Source organism: Piliocolobus tephrosceles, chromosome 13 (genome assembly GCF_002776525.5).
Source record: "Piliocolobus tephrosceles isolate RC106 chromosome 13, ASM277652v3, whole genome shotgun sequence".
Taxonomy (NCBI): domain Eukaryota; kingdom Metazoa; phylum Chordata; class Mammalia; order Primates; family Cercopithecidae; genus Piliocolobus; species Piliocolobus tephrosceles.
In genome coordinates this window covers 112,668,407-112,685,859 of record NC_045446.1, presented here as the reverse complement: position 1 = coordinate 112,685,859, position 17,453 = coordinate 112,668,407, and the positions used below count along the sequence as shown (strand labels likewise).

At 43.2% G+C, this 17,453-nt stretch overlaps 1 protein-coding gene across 1 annotated transcript in view; it reads left to right on the top strand.

The window, feature by feature from the left end:
* The window catches only part of CLMP (CXADR like membrane protein), a 116,093-nt gene extending 99,121 nt beyond the window's left edge, over positions 1–16,972 (top strand). Inside the window, exons 3-7 of the mRNA XM_031936707.1 lie at positions 1,408–1,609; positions 2,278–2,445; positions 2,917–3,039; positions 11,895–12,036; positions 13,302–16,972. Coding sequence (XP_031792567.1) covers positions 1,408–1,609; positions 2,278–2,445; positions 2,917–3,039; positions 11,895–12,036; positions 13,302–13,602 — 936 coding nt within the window. The 3' untranslated portion in view covers positions 13,603–16,972. The remainder of the gene's footprint in view (positions 1–1,407; positions 1,610–2,277; positions 2,446–2,916; positions 3,040–11,894; positions 12,037–13,301) is intronic.
* Positions 16,973–17,453: the final 481 nt, after the last annotated feature.

Sequence of the window (17,453 nt, the reverse complement as noted above, 5' to 3'; positions counted from 1 at the left end):
GAAATAGGGCAAAGGAAGCAATCAGGTATGCATTTATCTCATGTGTGCAGAGGGGTAACTGTGAGTTCTGTCCATCCTTTGTCCACAAGCAGTCTCCTTGTAGGCAAATTGTGCAGGAGTACTGTAAGCCTTTTTTTTTTTTTTTTAAATCTTTGTAGCTATCTTATTTGTTATTCAGGAACAGAATGGAAGGCAGGCCAGGCATGGTGGCTCATGCCTGTAATCCCAGCACTTTGGGAGGCCAAGGTGGGGTGGATCACTTGAAGTCAGGAGTTCAAGACCAGCCTGGTCAACATGGCAAAACCCTTTCTCTACCAAGAATACAAAAGTTAGCCAGGCATGGTGGTGTACACCTGTAATCCCAGCTACTCAGGAGGCTGAGGCAGGAGAACTGCTTGAACCCGGGAAGCGGAGGTTACAGTGAGTCGAGATTGCGCCACTGCACTCCAGCCTGGGTGACAGAGCGAGACTTTGTCTCAAAAATAAATAAATAAATAAATAAATAAATAAATAAATAAATAAATAAATAAATAAATAAAACCAAGTAAACAGTCCTGTCTCACAGAGCAAGACTTTGTCTCAAAAATAAATAAATAAATAAATAAATAAATAAATAAATAAATAAATAAAACCAAGTAAACAGTCCTGTCTCATAGAAGTCTCTCAAATACTTTAAAAAAAAAAAAAAAGGACAGGAGGCAGGTTTGCCAGGCACAGTTCCAAGCTTGACCTACCCTTTGGCTTCCCAAGGGGTCCCGAGGTTTAATTTTCCTTTCACAAGTCTATGCTTAATATACGCATAGCTCTACACTTGCACGTTTTCCTCCTTTCCTTGACTTAGCTATGTGAACTTCAGTATGTAACTCAAACTTAACTAAAAATGCTTCACAAATATGAAGTGTTACTATTTTTGGAAGGAGAGGCAAGGCCTAGGCAAAAGTACTGTACTTTTAACTTTTATTTAGAACACAGGTCTTGTCGGTGGCTCAATTACAACACTTTGGGAGGCCGAGGTGAGCGGATCACGAGGTCAGAAGATCAAGACCATCCTGGCTAACACAGTGAAACTCTGTCTCTACTAAAAATACAAAAAAATCAGCCAGGCGTGGTGGTGGGAACCTGTAGTCCCAGCTACTCAGGAGGCTGAGGCAGGAGAATGGCATGAACCCAGGAGGCGGAGCTTGCAGTGAGCCGAGATCGCGCCACTGCACACCAGCCTGGGCAACAGAGTGAGACTCTGTCTCAAAAAAAAATAAAAATAAAAAAAGAACAGAGGTCTCTTGGACTCTTAGTCCTAGGCTTGACTATTTTGTGCCACTGGGAGTACTCCCTTTCCTCTTCTTCACACCATCAGGAAAGGCAGGCCGAGAGTTACACTGCTTGACTCTGCCGCGGTCTATCCCACAGGTCATCACTTACTCCAGTCGTCATGTCTACAATAACTTGACTGAGGAACAGAAGGGCCGAGTGGCCTTTGCTTCCAATTTCCTGGCAGGAGACGCCTCCTTGCAGATTGAACCTCTGAAGCCCAGTGATGAGGGCCGGTACACCTGTAAGGTTAAGAATTCAGGGCGCTACGTGTGGAGCCATGTCATCTTAAAAGTCTTAGGTAAGATAGGATGCCAAAGTGAATGTCTACAGCTTATTTCTAAGGTATCTAAGAGGGATAGTCATATGCATCACGGTGATACAAAAGTTCATGTTCAGTACTTTGTATTATACATTCAGAGGTCACCTCGTCCAGTTCCCTGGGAAGAAATGTATATCTTCTGTATTATAGCCATAATAAAAAATGAAAATATAAGAGCAATTTTCCATAGTTGTCCATTACAAAACATAAATATTCTCTAATATTTAAGTGGGATCTTCATATTTAAGTCTCTCAGATATGATTCAAATTCACTTCTGTTTTTTGACAGCAAGAGCTACTAAGTTCTACTTAATTGCTTCCAAATTAATACACTGCTGTATCAGCAAAACCATGCTCAACTTTCCTAAAATGTCCAATAATAATGTGTCTTCTTTGAGAAGTAATGAGGCAGCCTCTGACCCAAAAATTACAACAGCACCACTGGAGTTGGGGGTATGTGTGCTTAGGGGATGGAGGTGGATGTTTTTCTGGCGGTAGTGTAAAGCAAGGCTAGTTGAATCCCCACTCAAAAGTTGACCAAAACAGATGGCTGGAGAAGCAACTCAATAGGACATAATTTTTCCATTGAATCTGGTGTTTGGGGATCTTTGAATCGTTACACTTTTGCTTGGTGGTGTTGTTGCCAGTGAGACCATCCAAGCCCAAGTGTGAGCTGGAAGGAGAGCTGACAGAAGGAAGTGACCTGACTTTGCAGTGTGAGTCATCCTCTGGCACAGAGCCCATTGTGTATTACTGGCAGCGAATCCGGGAGAAGGAGGGAGAGGATGAACGTCTGCCTCCCAAATCTAGGATTGGTAAGTCATCTTCCTACCAATCTATTGAGCCAACAAAACAGTCCTCTATCCATGAGCTCTAAATCAGCTTTGTCAGCAATTCACTATGTGACCTGAAATACCCTGCTGAACCTCCTGAACTTCCATTTTTAAAATCCATTAACTAGAACAGAAAATCTGTCTTTCCTTTCCTCAAATGACATGTAAAAGCAGTAAAAGAGATTAGAAGAAATGTACTACATACATCCACTGTATCTAAATATTATGTTTGGTATCCCTTAAATGGTCACAATCTTTTGTTACTTTTGAGGATGTGCTACAACTTAAAAAAAAAAAAGGTTTATCTTTATTCTCATGTTCCCAAAGCATATCTTTTCCATCATTTCATTCTTATCAAATAGTATTACAGAATCTCAGGTCAGTGACAAAGTAAAAAACAAATACAGATACCATCACTAAAGGGATTTACAGTCATTCTTTCTGCTTGTGCAGACTACAACCACCCTGGGCGAGTTCTGCTGCAGAATCTTACCATGTCCTCCTCCGGACTCTACCAGTGCACAGCAGGCAACGAAGCTGGGAAGGAAAGCTGTGTCGTGCGAGTAACTGTACAGTGTAAGCATCCAAAGGGGTTTTAGTTTCATTTTTTTGTTTGATTTTGCATTGTAGATCAATGTTAAGACATTCTAATCATGAGTAAGAGTAAGGTTAAGGTCAAAATCTTTATCTCCAGAAGGATATGGCTATCACCAAAAGAAATTCAGTAGTTGCAAAGACCACTCAACAATTGACTGGTCAGGCACAGTGGCTCATGCCTGTAATCCCAGCACTTTGGGAGGCCCAAGTGGGCAGATCTCTTGAGGTCAGGAGTTCGAGACCAGCCTGGCCAACACGGTGAAACCCCGTTTCTACAAAAATACAAAAATTCGCTGGGTGTGGTGGTGGGCGCCTATAATCTCAGCTACTCAGGAGGTTGAGGCAGGAAAATCGCCTGAACCTGGGAGGCGGAGGTTGCAGTGAGCCAAGATCATGCCACTGCACTCCAGTCTGGGCGACAGACCAAGACTCCCTCTCAAAAAAAAAAAAAGAAAAAACCAGCCAGGCATGGCGGCTCACGCCTGTAATCCCAGCACTTTGGGAGGCCAAGGCGGGCGGATCACAAGGTCAGGAGTTCAAGACCAGCCTGACCAACATGGTGAAACCCCATCTCTACTAAAAGATACAAAAAATTAGCCAAGTGTGGTGGCACACACCTGTAATCCCAGCTACTCAGGAGGCTGAGGCAGGAGAATCGCTTTAACCTGAGGCACGGAGGTTGCAGTGAGCCGAGATGGTGCCACTGCACTCCAGCCTGGACATCCAACAAAAACAAAACAAAACAAAACACCAGTTGACTCTGTATTTACAAATATGTGAATTAACCAGCCCCCTAAATAAATTCACTATATCTAGGAGAGTTATAAACACCATTCCTAAAAACAAAAACAAACAAAACCGCCAAGCTAGTTATATGCCACCTATGATTCCAGGCAAGTAGATAAGATTTCTCCCCTCCACAGAGTGTTTGTGAGTCCATATATGCATGTGCACATGCACAAACACGTGTGTACACGTGTTATAATCAAGCATTTGATTTGCCTCAAGTACAGATGAGAGATAGTAGCAGGTGACTAAGACCTTTAGCTGTGAATTCAGATAACTGCCTGGATTTCCGTCACAGCTACCACTAACTCTGTAGTACCTTAGGCATATTTTCCAATCTATAAAGGAGAATAATAATTAACTATCTCATAGAGTTTTTCTTTTCCTTTTTTTTTTTTTCTGGAGACAGGGTCTTGCTCTGTCGCCCACGCTGGAGTGCAGTGGTGCAATCTTGGCTCACTGCAGCCTCTGCCTCCCAGGTTCAAGTGACTCTCCTGCCTCCACCTCCCAAGTAGCTGGAATTACAGGCACATGCCACCACACCTGGCTAATTTTTGTATTTTTGTAGAGACAGGGTTTTGCCATGTTGGCCAGGCTGGTCTCGAACTCCTGAACTTAGGCGATCCACCCTTCTTCACCTGCCAGAGTGCTGGGATTACAGCCATGCGCAATGGCACCTGGCTGCTTAGAGTTTTCCTGAAAAGTTAGTAAATGAACACATTTACTTACAACTGCCTAGGAATAGAGCTTGACATACAGTGGGTATTTGATAACATTAGCTCTTATTATTATTTCTCCTTAATCAATGTAGTAACTTTAGACTTTTGAACAGAATCCTACAGCCACAAGCCATGCTTGCAGTGTTAACATTTATTTGGTGCAATAAATAGTATGCCAGGCTTATAATCTAGAGATTGAGTCTTGAAAAAAGACAGGATAAACCAAGTTGAAAGATAAAAGGAGGCAGGGCATGGGTATTAATCTTTGTTAAATTGTCTTCATAACATCTTTGTTCAATTGTCTCTAATTTCTCAAATGCTCTTTGGACCACTTTTAAAATTTTCCTAGCCTCCACCCTTTCTTTTTTTTTGAGACGGAGTCTCACTCTGTCACCCAGGCTGGAATGCAATGGCGTGGTCTTGGCTCACTGCCACCTCCACCTCCCAGGTTCAAGCGATTCTCCAGCTTCAGCTTCCCGAGTAGCTGGGACTACAGGCGCGTGCCACCACACCTGGCTAATTCTTGTATTTTTAGTAGAGACGGGGTTTCACTATGTTGGCCAGGCTGGTCTTGAACTACTGACCTCGTGAGTCACCTACCTCGGCCTCCCAAAGTGCTGGGATTACAGCCATGAGATACTACACCCAGCGCCCCCTTATTAATAAATTAAATAAAACCTTTAATTTGTCAGAATCAATATTTTACTTTTTTCAAAGTTATAATTCAACATTCTGTGCCCATTTTGGTTTAGCTGTTTTTTCACTGATTTGAAAGAGTTCTTTATTATGTATTTATATACTCTGCTTATTAGACTTTGCCCTCTGGTGGTTTAAAAAATATGTCTATGTAATTATTTGCTACTTCTCCCTTCAAGAGGTATACCTTTGTCCAGGTGCAGTGGCTCACACCTGTAATCCCAACACTTTCGGAGGCCAAGGTGGGCAGATAACTTGAAGTCAGGAGTTCGAGACCAGCCTGACCAACATGGTGAAACTCCATCTCTACTAAAAATAGAAAATTAGCTGGGCGTGGTGGCACATGCCTGTAATCCCAGCTACTCGGGAAGCTGAGGCAGGAGAATCACTTGAACCTGGGAGGTGGAGGTTGCAGTGAGCCTAGATTGCACCGCTGCACTCCAGCATGGGCGACAAGAGCGAAACTCCATCCCCAAAAAAAAAAAAAAAAAAAAAGAGGTACACCTTCATTCTCCTCTTTTTGAGTATGATCTGAACTTAGTGACTCACTTCTGATGAATATAATGCAGCAGAAGTGATGGTATGCTGCATATGCAAAAGCACTGCAGCTTGCTTTCTTAGATGTTAGATCTCTTAGATCTCAGATCACTCAGTTCCTCTCTTAGATCACTCACTTTATGGGAAGCCAGCTGCTTTAAGAGCCTTATGTAGAGGCCCACTTTTTTTGCTTTGTTGTTTTGTTTTGTTTTCTTCAGACGGAGTCTCACTCTTTCACCCAGGCTGGAGTGCAGTGGCCGGATCTCGGCTCACTGCAAGCTCCGCCTCCTGGGTTCACACCATTCTCCTGCCTCAGCCTCCCGAGTAGCTGGGACTACAGGCACCCACCACCACGCCCGGCTAATTTTTTGTATTTTTAGTAGAGACGGGGTTTCACCATGTTAGCCAGGATGGTCTTGATCTCCTGACCTCGTGATCCACCCGCCTCAGCCTCCCAAAGTGCTGGGATTAGAGGTGTGAGCCACCGCACCTAGCCAGAGGCCCATGTTTTATGTTTTATTTTAAGCAAGGAAACTGAGGCCTCCAGCCAACAGCCATGTGAATGAGCCATTTCAGAGGTAGATCATCCAACACCAGTCAAGCCTAGGAACAGGGCTTGACACATTGTGGGTGTTCAGTAACACTAGCTATTATTATTATTAACAGATTGCTGGATTAGACATCGAGCTACAAATTTGCAGACTATAATTCCTGGGGTCATCTGTTTAACTGGTGGAGAAATTATTTCCATCTCTACTAGACAGAGATCTACAAGCTGCCCTTACAGAGTTGTATATTACTAAGCTCTGTACATCTTTTGTCTATTTCCAAGTTTCAGATAACTTTTCTTAAAAACACAACAGTCAGGCCAGGCGCAGTGGCTCACGCCTGTAATCCCAGCACTTCGGCGGGTCAAGGCGGGCGGATCACGAGGTCAGGAGTTCAAGACCAGCCTGGCCAGCATGGTGAAACCCCATCTTTACTAAAAACACAAAAAATTAGCTGGGCATGGTGGCGTGCGCCTGTAATCCCAGCTACTCGGGAGGCTGAGGTAGGAGAATTGCTTGACCCCAGGAGGCAGAGGTTGCACTGAGCTGAGATCAGGCCACTGCACTCCAGCCTGGGTGACAGAGAGAGACTCCATCTCAAAAACAAAATAAAACAAAAAAAAAGTAACAGGCAGTTTTCGGGAAAAGAAATAAAAAATGGTCAAAAACATAAATAAAGAGGCCCCCAAAAATCCTTTTTTTCCCCACTAGATTGAGAAAAAAAAACACCCTTTTAATTTTAAGCTATCAGTTTAATAAATATAAAAACTGTAGAATCGATATTAGAAAGGTTATGAGGGAACACGTTCTTTTACATTTTTAACTAACATATACATTGGGAGCACAATTTAGCTTTATCTATAGATTTCTGAGGGGTAAAATACATTAAAGTAAAACTTATACAAAGAAGAAGGATAAGTGTACAACTTGATAGATTTTCTTTTTTTCTTTTTTTTTTTTTTGAGACGGAGCTTTGCTCTTGTTGCCCAGGCTGGAGTGCAATGGCACAATCTGGGCTCACCGCAACCTTCACCTTCCAGGTTCAAGTGATTCTTCTGCCTCAGTCTCCCAAGTAGTGCTTGCGCCACTACGCCCAGCTAATTTTGTATTTTTAGTAGAGATGGGGTTTTTCCATGTTGGTCAGGCTGGTCTTGAATTCCTGACCTCAGGTGATCCACCCACCTCAGCCTCCCAAAGTGCTGGGATTACAGGTGTGAGCCACAGCGCCCGGCCGACAACTTGATAGATTTTCAAAAGTGAAGATAACTGTGTAACCAGTATCATGATTAAGAACCTGTTTCTGGCCAGGCACGGTGGCTCAGGTCTGTAATCCCAGCACTCTGGGAGGCCAAGCTGGGCGCATCACATGAGGTCAGGAGTTTGAGACCAGCCTGACCAACATGCCAAAACTCCAGCTCTACTAAAAATACAAAACTTAGCCGGGCAAGGTGGTGTACACCTGTAATCCCAGCTACTCAGGAGGCTGAGGTAGGAAAATCACTTGAATCTGGGAGATAGAAGCTGCAGTGAGCCGAGATCATGCCACTGCACTCCAGCCTGGGCAACAGAGTGAGACTCTGCCTCAAAAAAAAAGAACCTGTTTCTAACTCCTGCTACCTCTCCATAATCCAGGTTTCTAACTTTATGGATTGCTTTTCCTATCTCAAAACTTTAAATAAATGGAATCATTCCATTGTGTCTGGTTTATTTCATTCCCCATTATATTTTTGAGACTCATCGTTGTTGTTGCTTATAGCTAGAGTATGTTATTTTTCATTGTTTTAGGGTATTTCATTGTATAACTATACAATTAGTCATTCATTTTATTTCAGATGCAAAAGTGCATTCCATTTTATCCAGCAATATTCTGTGAATTTATCTTTTAGATACACGCCCCAGGTGTCCAAATACATATGGAAAATAATGATATATATATATTTTTTTCTTTTTTTTTTTTGAGACGGAGTTTCACTCTTGTTGCACAGGCTGGAGTGCAATGGTGTGATCTTGGCTCACTGCAACCTCCGCCTCCCAGGTTCAAGAGCTTCTCCTGCCTCAGCCTCCTGAGCAGCTGGGATTACAGGCCCGCGCACCATGCCCAGCTGATGTTTGTATTTTCAGTAGAGACAGGGTCTTGCCATGTTGGCCAGGCTGGTCTCGAACTCCTGGCATCAAGTGATCCATCCGCCTCAGCTTCCCAAAGTGCTGGGATTACAGGCATGAGCCACAGCACCCAGAGATATATTATTTTCAATTGTGAAAAATTGAAAGCAACCTAAATTTCCATTAACAGATAATCCATCTAGATTATGTGTCCTGGAGCTGAGGCAGTGGGGAAAACAGCATTCTCTATTTGAAATTACTCAGGTAAAATAACTCCATTCCTTTGAGACCTTAAATAAAAATATCCAAAGTCCAATTTCTTTAAAAAATAAAATTTTGGCTGGGCATGTGACTCATGACTGTAACCCCAACACTTTGATGGAGGCGGGCGCATCACTTGAGGTCAGGAGTTTGAGACCAGCCTGACCAACATGGAGAAATCCCGTCTCTACTAAAAATACAAAATTAGCCAGGCGTGGTGGTGCATGCCTGCAATCCCAGCTACTCAGAAGGTTGAGGCAGAAGAATCGCTTGAACCCAGGAGGCAGAGGTTGCGGTGAGCCGAGATCGCGCCATTGCACTCCAGCATGGTCAACAAGAGCGAAACTCCGCCTTAAAATTAAATAAATAATTATATCATTTTGTTTTAATAAGAATAAATAGGCTAGGTGCAGCGGCTCACACGTGAAATCCCAGCACTTTGGGAGGCCAAGGCGGGTGGATCGCCTGAGGTCAGGAGTTCGAAACCAGCCTGGCTGACATGGTGAAACCCCGTCTCTACTAAAAGTATAATAATTAGCTGGCCATGGTGGTGCGCGCCTGTAATCCCAGCTACTCAGGAAACTGAGGCAGGAGAATCACTTGAACCGGGGATGCAGAGCTTGCAGTGAGCCGAGATCACACCATTGCACTCTAGCCTGGGCAACAACAGCGAAACTCTGTCTCAAAAAAAAAAAAAAAAAAGAATAAATAGCAAATTCTGTTGGTTATACTTCCAAAATATAGGCAACACCCATGTACTTGTTTCTATATACGTTACTTTCATCCTAGCCTAAGCCATCATCATCTTCAGCCTGCACTATTATAAGCCTCCTAGCCAATGTCCCTGCTTTCTTTCCTACTTCTGCACTATTTATTTTCCCTAGAGCAGCCATGGTGTACTGTCTCAGATACAATTCGGATTGTGTTACTCTTTTATTCCTCTCACATTAAAATCTTTGCCATGGCCTATGTGGGCTGGTCCTTTCCTGTCTCTGTGACCTCATCTCCCTCTACTCTTCCTTGCTCACTATGCTCCAGACCCACTCACATTAATCGTACTTGCTATTTTCTGCCTGGAATGCTCTGTCCCTAGATAATCACAAGATCACCCATTACATCATGTATGCCTCAACTCAAATGTCACCTCCTCAAAGTCTTGATTACCCAAACTTAAGTGGTATCCCTCCAAGACCTCTCTAAAATTCACTCATCCAATTTCGCCTTCATGGAATTTATCCATTATCTGAAATTATCTTTATTTACTTGTTTATTATCTGTTTTCCCCTTCTGGAATGAAAACTCTACAAAAGCAGAAAACTCGCCGGTCTTCCACAATGCCTACAACTGTGCCTGGCTCAGGGTAGGCACCGAAATAAATATTTGGTATATGAAAGAGTGTGTATTACTAAACTACAAATCGTATTTACCTTAACTTCTGAAATTCTAGGATTCAATGTCAAATTCCACAGAGTCTAACATTATAGGTTATATTCCTTTTTTAAAAATCAACTTTTGCCAGGCGCGGTGGCTCAAGCCTGTAATCCCAGCACTTTGGGAGGCCAAGACGGGCGGATCACGAGGTCAGGAGATCGAGACCATCCTGGCTAACACGGTGAAACCCCGTCTCTACTAAAAAATAAAAAAAATTAGCCGGGCGAGGTGGCAGGCGCCTGTAGTCCCAGCTACTCGGGAGGCTGAGGCAGGAGAATGGCGTAAACCTGGGAGGCGGAGCTTGCAGTGAGCTGAGATCCCGCCACTGCACTCCAGCCTGGGCGACAGAGCGAGACTCCGTCTCAAGGAAAAAAAAAAAATCAACTTTTATTCTACTCAAAAATTTTTTTTTTTTTTTTTGAGACAGTCTTGCTGGAGTGCAGAAGCATGATTTCAGCTCACTACAACCTCTGCCTCCCAGGTTCAAGTGATTCTTCTGCCTCAGCTTCCCGAATAGCTGGGATTATAGGCTTGCGCCACCATGCCCAAATAATTTTTGTATTTTTAGTAGAGACGCGGTTTTGCCATGTTGGCCAGGCCAGCCTTGGACTCCTGACCTCAAGTGATTCACCCACATCAGCCCCCTGAAATGCTGGGATTACAGGCGTGAGGCACTGTGCCTGGCCAAAAAATTTTTCTTACATTCCCTTTTATATGACACGTGGGAGAAGGGAGATGTTAAACAGGGTAAGTCAGTAGAGCCAGAGGAATGCCCAAATGTTATCCAATTAAGGCTGACAAATCTTCAGACATGGTATGATTACTCTCCTAGCCCAGTTTTATCGTCTGAACCCACCCAGACTTACTCACTAAAACATGGCCACTTGGTTGGGCACGGTGGCTCACTCCTGTAATCCCAACACTTTGGGAGGCCGAGGCGGGCGGATCACGAGGTCAGGAGACTGAGACCATCTTGGCTAACATGGTGAAACCCCATCTATACCAAAAATAGAAAAAAATTAGCAGGGCGTGGTGGCGGGCGCCTATAGTCCCAGCTACTTGGGAGGCTGAGGCAGGAGAATGGAGTGAACCCGGGAGGCGGAGCTTGCAGTGCACCGAGATCGAGTCACTCACTCCAGCCTGGGGGACAGAGTGAGACTCTGTCTCAAAAAACAAACAAAAAAAACAAAAAAATAAAACCTGGTCACTTGCTGGCAAAGTCTGTGTGATTCAGCAACTACAACTGCAAATATATCAAGAGGGCTGGTCATATACTGAGAGAGGGTAATGCAGTACTACTAATGAAGATAAAGACCTGGAGGCCAGCGCGGTGGCTCACGCCTGTAATCCCAGCACTTTCGGAGGCTGAGAGGGGCAGATCACCTGAGGTCGGGAGTTTGCGACCAGCCTGACGAACATAGAGAAACATCGTCTCTACTAAAAATACAAAACTAGCCGGGTGGTGCATGCCTGTAATCCCAGCTACTCAAGAGGTTGAGGCAGGAGAATCACTTGAATCTAGGAGGTGGAGGTTGCGGTGAACCGAGATCGCACCGAGCCACGATCGCGCCATTGCATCCCAGCCTGGGCAACAAGAGCAAAACTCTGTCTCAGAAAAAAAAAAAAAAAAAGACCTAGAAATACTCATTCTGTCCAGAGCTTATGTTTTTTTTTTTTTTTTTTTTTTTTTTGAGTTCGTGTATTTCCTAGCTTATGTTTGGTTTTACTTGTGCTTTTGCTTCTGAGAAAACAGATGTACAAAGCATCGGCATGGTTGCAGGAGCAGTGACAGGCATAGTGGCTGGAGCCCTGCTGATTTTCCTCTTGGTGTGGCTGCTAATCCGAAGGAAAGACAAAGAAAGATATGAGGAAGAAGAGAGACCTAATGAAATTCGGTAAACCTCTCAAATCCCCACTTTTATGGGGCTTCTGTTTTAGGGCCAGCACTATAGTGACCAGTCAACATAAATGTTTCCAGTTTTCTCTTAACCATAAATTTGTTAAAAGGATTATCCTGGTAGGTAAGAAGTTCCAGCCTAGGGACAGAATGTATGGTTTACCTGGACTTTATTGTGAAACTGTCTTACCCTCAACAAACACTTAAAAGTCAAATTAGGCTGGGCGTGCGTGGTAGCTCATGCCTGTAATCCCAGCACTTTGGGAGGCCGAGGCGGGAGGATTATTTGAGGCCAGGAGTTTGAAACCAGCCTGGTCAACATAGTTAGACTCCATCTTTACAAAAGAAAAAAAAAAAAAGGAAAGGGCTGTGCGTAGTGGCTCACGGCTGTAATCTCAGCACTCTGGGAAGCCGAGGCGGGTGGATCACGAGGTCAAGAGATCGAGACCATCCTGACTAACAGGATGAAACCCCATCTCTACTAAAAATACAAAAAATTAGCCGGGCGTGGTGGCGGGCTCCTGTAGTCCCAGCTACTTGGGAGGCTGAGGCAGGAGAAAGGCATGAACTCGGGAGGCAGAGCTTGCAGTGAGCTGAGATCACACCACTGCACTCCAGCCTGGGCTAAAAAAAAGCAAGACTCTGTCTCAAAAACATAAAAAATAATAATAATAAAATAACCAGGCATGGTGGCCCATGCCTGTGGTCCCAGCTACTCGAGAGGCTGAGATAGGAGGATGACTTTGGCCCAGGAGTTTGAGGGCACAGTGAGCCATGATTGCACCTTTGTACTCCAGCCTGGGTGACAAAGCAAGAGCATGTCTCAGAGAGAAAAAAAAAACAAAAGTGTGTGTGTGTATATACACACACATACATAAATACATAAAACAGTTCAATTTACATTACTTCTGATTCACTTCTACTCATAATGGGCAATGAAGAATGGGCATAGCCTATACGCCATGAAAGGGTTTATGCAGACAACCCGTGAATCAGAAGGAGTCCTGTCTAGACCATCTCAATGGTAAGATCCTGTCCTCCCAGTATAATAGAGTTGACCTGTAGGCTAACAAAACATACATTTGCGTGAGCCAAGCATTAAGTCTTAAGATACGAGGAAGTATCTATGTCTCTAAATGGTTGCCTTCTGATGGTATTATCTGAGTTTACAGCTTGGGAAACCTCAGAAGGAAGCAATCATAGTGGAAGCAATCACAGATCTGCCAGTGTTTAAAGTTTATCTTTGCTGTTTTTTCTCTTCAGAGAAGATGCTGAAGCTCCGAAAGCCCGTCTTGTGAAACCCAGCTCCTCTTCCTCAGGCTCCCGGAGCTCACGCTCTGGTTCTTCCTCCACTCGCTCCACAGCAAATAGTGCCTCACGCAGCCAGCGGACACTGTCAACTGATGCAGCACCCCAGCCAGGGCTGGCCACCCAGGCATACAGCCTAGTGGGGCCAGAGGTGAGAGGTTCTGAACCAAAGAAAGTCCACCATACTACCATGACCAAAGCAGAAACCACACCCAGCATGATCCCCAGCCAGAGCAGAGCCTTCCAAACGGTCTGAATTAGAATGGACTTGACTCCCACACTTTCCTAGGAGTCAGGGTCTCTGGACTCTTCTCGTCTTTGGAGCTCAAGTCACCAGCCACACAACCCCCTCGAACCAGATGAGAGGTCATTTAAGTAGCAGTGAGCATTGCGCAGAAGAGATTCAGATAAGCACTTTTCTTATATGATACCAAACAAGCAAAAGGATGTAAGCTGATTCATCTCCAAAAAGGCATCTCATTGTGCCTTTAGACCAGAGTAAGGGAAAGCAGGAGTCCAAATCTATTTGTTGACCAGGACCTGTGGTGAGATGGTTGGGGAAAGGTGAGGTGAATATACCTAAAACTTTTCACGTGGGATATTTTGTATCAGTGCTTTGATTCACAACTTTCAAGAGGAAATGGGAGGCTGTTTGTAAATTTTCTATGCATTTCTGCAAACTTATTGGATTACTGCAATTATTGAGACAGTCAAGCAGAACCCACAGCCTTATTACACCTGTCTGCACCATGTACTGAGCTAACCACTTCTAAGAAACTCCAAAAAAGGAAACGTGTCTTCCATTCTGACTTAACTTCATTTGTCCTAAAGTTTGGATATTAATTTCAAGGGGAGTTGTAATAGTGGGAGATGGAGAAGAGTGAATGAGTTTCTCCCACTCTATACTAATCTCACTACTTGTATTGAGCCCAAAATAACCGAAAGGAGACGAAAATTTATGACAAAGGATTGTGAAGAGCTTTCCATCTTCAATATGTTATGAGGATTGGTGACAAACATTAGAAATATATAATGGAGCAACTGTGGATTTTCCCTCAATCAAATGCCTCTAAGGACTTTCCTGCCAGATATTTCTGGAAGGAGAAAATACAACATGTCATTTATCAACGTCCTTAGAAAGGATTCTTCCAGAGAAAAAGGGATCTACGAATGCTGAAAGAGTAACCAACATACCATTATAGTCTATTCTTTCTGAGAACATGTGAAACCAGAATTGCAAGACTGGGTGGACTAGAAAGGGAGATTAGATCAAACTTCTCTTAATATGTCAAGGAAGGTAGCTGGGCATGGTGCCAGGCACCTGTAGGAAAATCCAGCAGGTGGAGGTTGCAGTGAGACAAGATTGTGCCATTGCACTCCAGCCTGGGTGACAGAGCGAGACTCCATCTCCAAAAAAAAAAGTCAAGGAAGGATAAAAGGAAGTTCAGTATTGTACCACACTTGGAACTTCCTCCATTTCTTCCATTTTAGAAGGATGTGAACCTGGAACTTCTGATGATTCTAAGCCTTAAATTACCAAAAAGATCAGGGATTGCCAATGCTTCTAATGGCACTGCAAGTATATGCCATAATCATTCCCTCCTAAAAGTGAAAAATGAGAGAAATTCAGTATTTTCCCAGGCTCAGCCTCCAGAAGTCTAGCTCTGGGCTGGAAGAAAAGGGAACTAATATTTAGGGAAGAGATGAGAATAATTAGTGGGTGGCAGAAGAGGGCTGAGCTAGTGTCTGCTAACATTTTAGTTTTCAGTATCTTGGAAAGAATTAGCAAAAATAATTCACCAGGATAGCTGCTGAAGAGATGATGAATGGGAGAAGAAAGATGTTTGAGAAATAAAGAAAACAGCACCCTCCAATATGGTAGCTTGCCTTTTTAATAGTTTTGACTACCCTTGATACCTACAGCACAGCCCTTCAAGGACCCTAGCACAAATGTCAACTGATCACCACTGGGAGAGTAAAAAACTTTTTTTTTTGAGACAAAGTGTCGCTCTGTTGCCCAGGCTGAAGTGCAATGACACCATCTCCACTTACTACAGCCTCCGCCTCTCGGGTTCAAGCGATTCTCCTGGCTTGTCCTCCCGAGTAGCTGGGATTACAGGTGCCCGCCATCACACCCAGCTAATTTTTGTAGTTCTGGTAGAGACAGTGTTTCTCCATGTTGGCCAGGCTGGTCTTAAGCTCCTGACCTCAAGTGACCTGCCCACCCTTGGCCTCCCAAAGAGCTGGGATTACAGGTGTGAGCCACTGCATCTGGCCCAGAATACTTTTTTATTTTTTGAGCTGGAGTCTTGCTCTCATCATGCAGGCTAAAGTGCAGTGGCGCATCTTGGCTCACTGTGACCTCCACCTTCCGGGTTCAAGCAATTCTCCTTCCTCAGCCCCCCGAGTAGCTGGGATTATAGGCATGCGCCACCATGTATGGCTAATTTTTATATTTTTAGTAGAGATGGGGTTTCGCCATGCTGACCAGGCTGGTCTCAAACTCCTGACCTAAGGTGATCCACCCGCCTTGGCCTCAAAAAGTGCTAGGATTACAGGTGTGAGCCACCGCGCCCAGCCCAGAATACTTTTTAAAAGAACAGCAGGTTAGAGGAAAGAAAAAAATGAATGCTGAATGTGGTGATGAAAGCATGTTTCTAAAATGGGAAGCTGATGCTTAAAGAGGAAAGGCTAATCTGGGATTTTGCCCCATTTCTCTGGTTTTTCACTCCTATATTTAATTCTCATAATCGTGTCATCACATAGTGCAAAAAACAAAATTCTTGTAAAGTCCCCAGGAGTCTATCTTTGGGTGAAAGTTTTAACCTGAGTGTCTTCCTCTAAAAAAGGTGGGAAATGAGACATTGAGGAATTAACATATAAATGTCTGCTATGGGTTTAAGAGGACTGGCGTATTTGGAATGCTTCTTATACTAACACTGTCTCATTGTAAAACATAAAACCCCTTACTCTGACTACATTTTTATTCCTCTGGTAGTGTGGTATCCAGGCAACATATCACTTCTGCTATGTAATTCTGAGAATTCTCATTTCTAGAGTACCTGAGCCAAACAAATACACTATGGAGGCTGCAGCTGTATCATCACTAGCAATTTGCTCTTATCATTATTTACTACCTTTGAACCTAAGATTTCCTGCCTATGCTTTTGAAAGCAAAAATCAGTCTCCTTTGCATGAAAAAGAGCCTTAGATTTTTACACATGTTAATTACCAGAAAGCTAAAATACCAGTTGACTACCCAAATTATTTTGGAAATCTATCCATAATGGAAGTCTACAACAAACGAATAAAACAGATTACACTAAGAGCTGAGAAATTCAAAGGAATTGAAGATTCTGAGAGATAAACTGTTCAAGTCTTAGCAATGATACTACACTTCTCTTTGACAGGTTCTGGGCTTAAGTTAGAGGCCCTACTGGTTCCAAACCATATTCCACTGATTTTGCAAGTAAAATAAATTTGATTCTGGAATAGGAAACAAACAAAAAAAGGAGAAATAACTAAATAGTAGAAGAAAAACTGTAGGAAGAAGATGCAGACGGAATGATGTGGACGTTGAGTAATCATGTCAATAAAATATATAAACCAAACTTAAATCTGTGAAATAAGGAAGTTGGTACCTTTGTTGTTACAGTGTATAAAAACAATTTCAGAACTGCTGTTGCAAAAAGACATATATAGTTTTGCTTCCTTCTGGTGTTAAGCTGTTTATATTTCAGTTTCAGTTTTAACTTCTAAGTTGCCTTGTAATTGGGACTGTGTTTGAGCATCACAAAAACCAAATATTTATTATGGATGCATCTGTATCAGCAATTAAAAAATAAACAAGTAAAAGTGATACTGTAGGAGAAGCTGAAGCTCATATAACCTGGACTGGAAATTTGTTTATCAGCTTGCTGCCAACAGAAGAACAGAAGAACTCAGACTGAATACGATCTATTATTTATCAATTTCAGTCACGAATTTACCAAGTACTTTTTTCTCTCAAAAGGCAAGATGCTAGGTATAAGTTGCACACGGGACACCAAGAGAGTTGCTGTCCTTAAGGACTTTATCAAAATTAACGAAATAATAATTACTAAACAA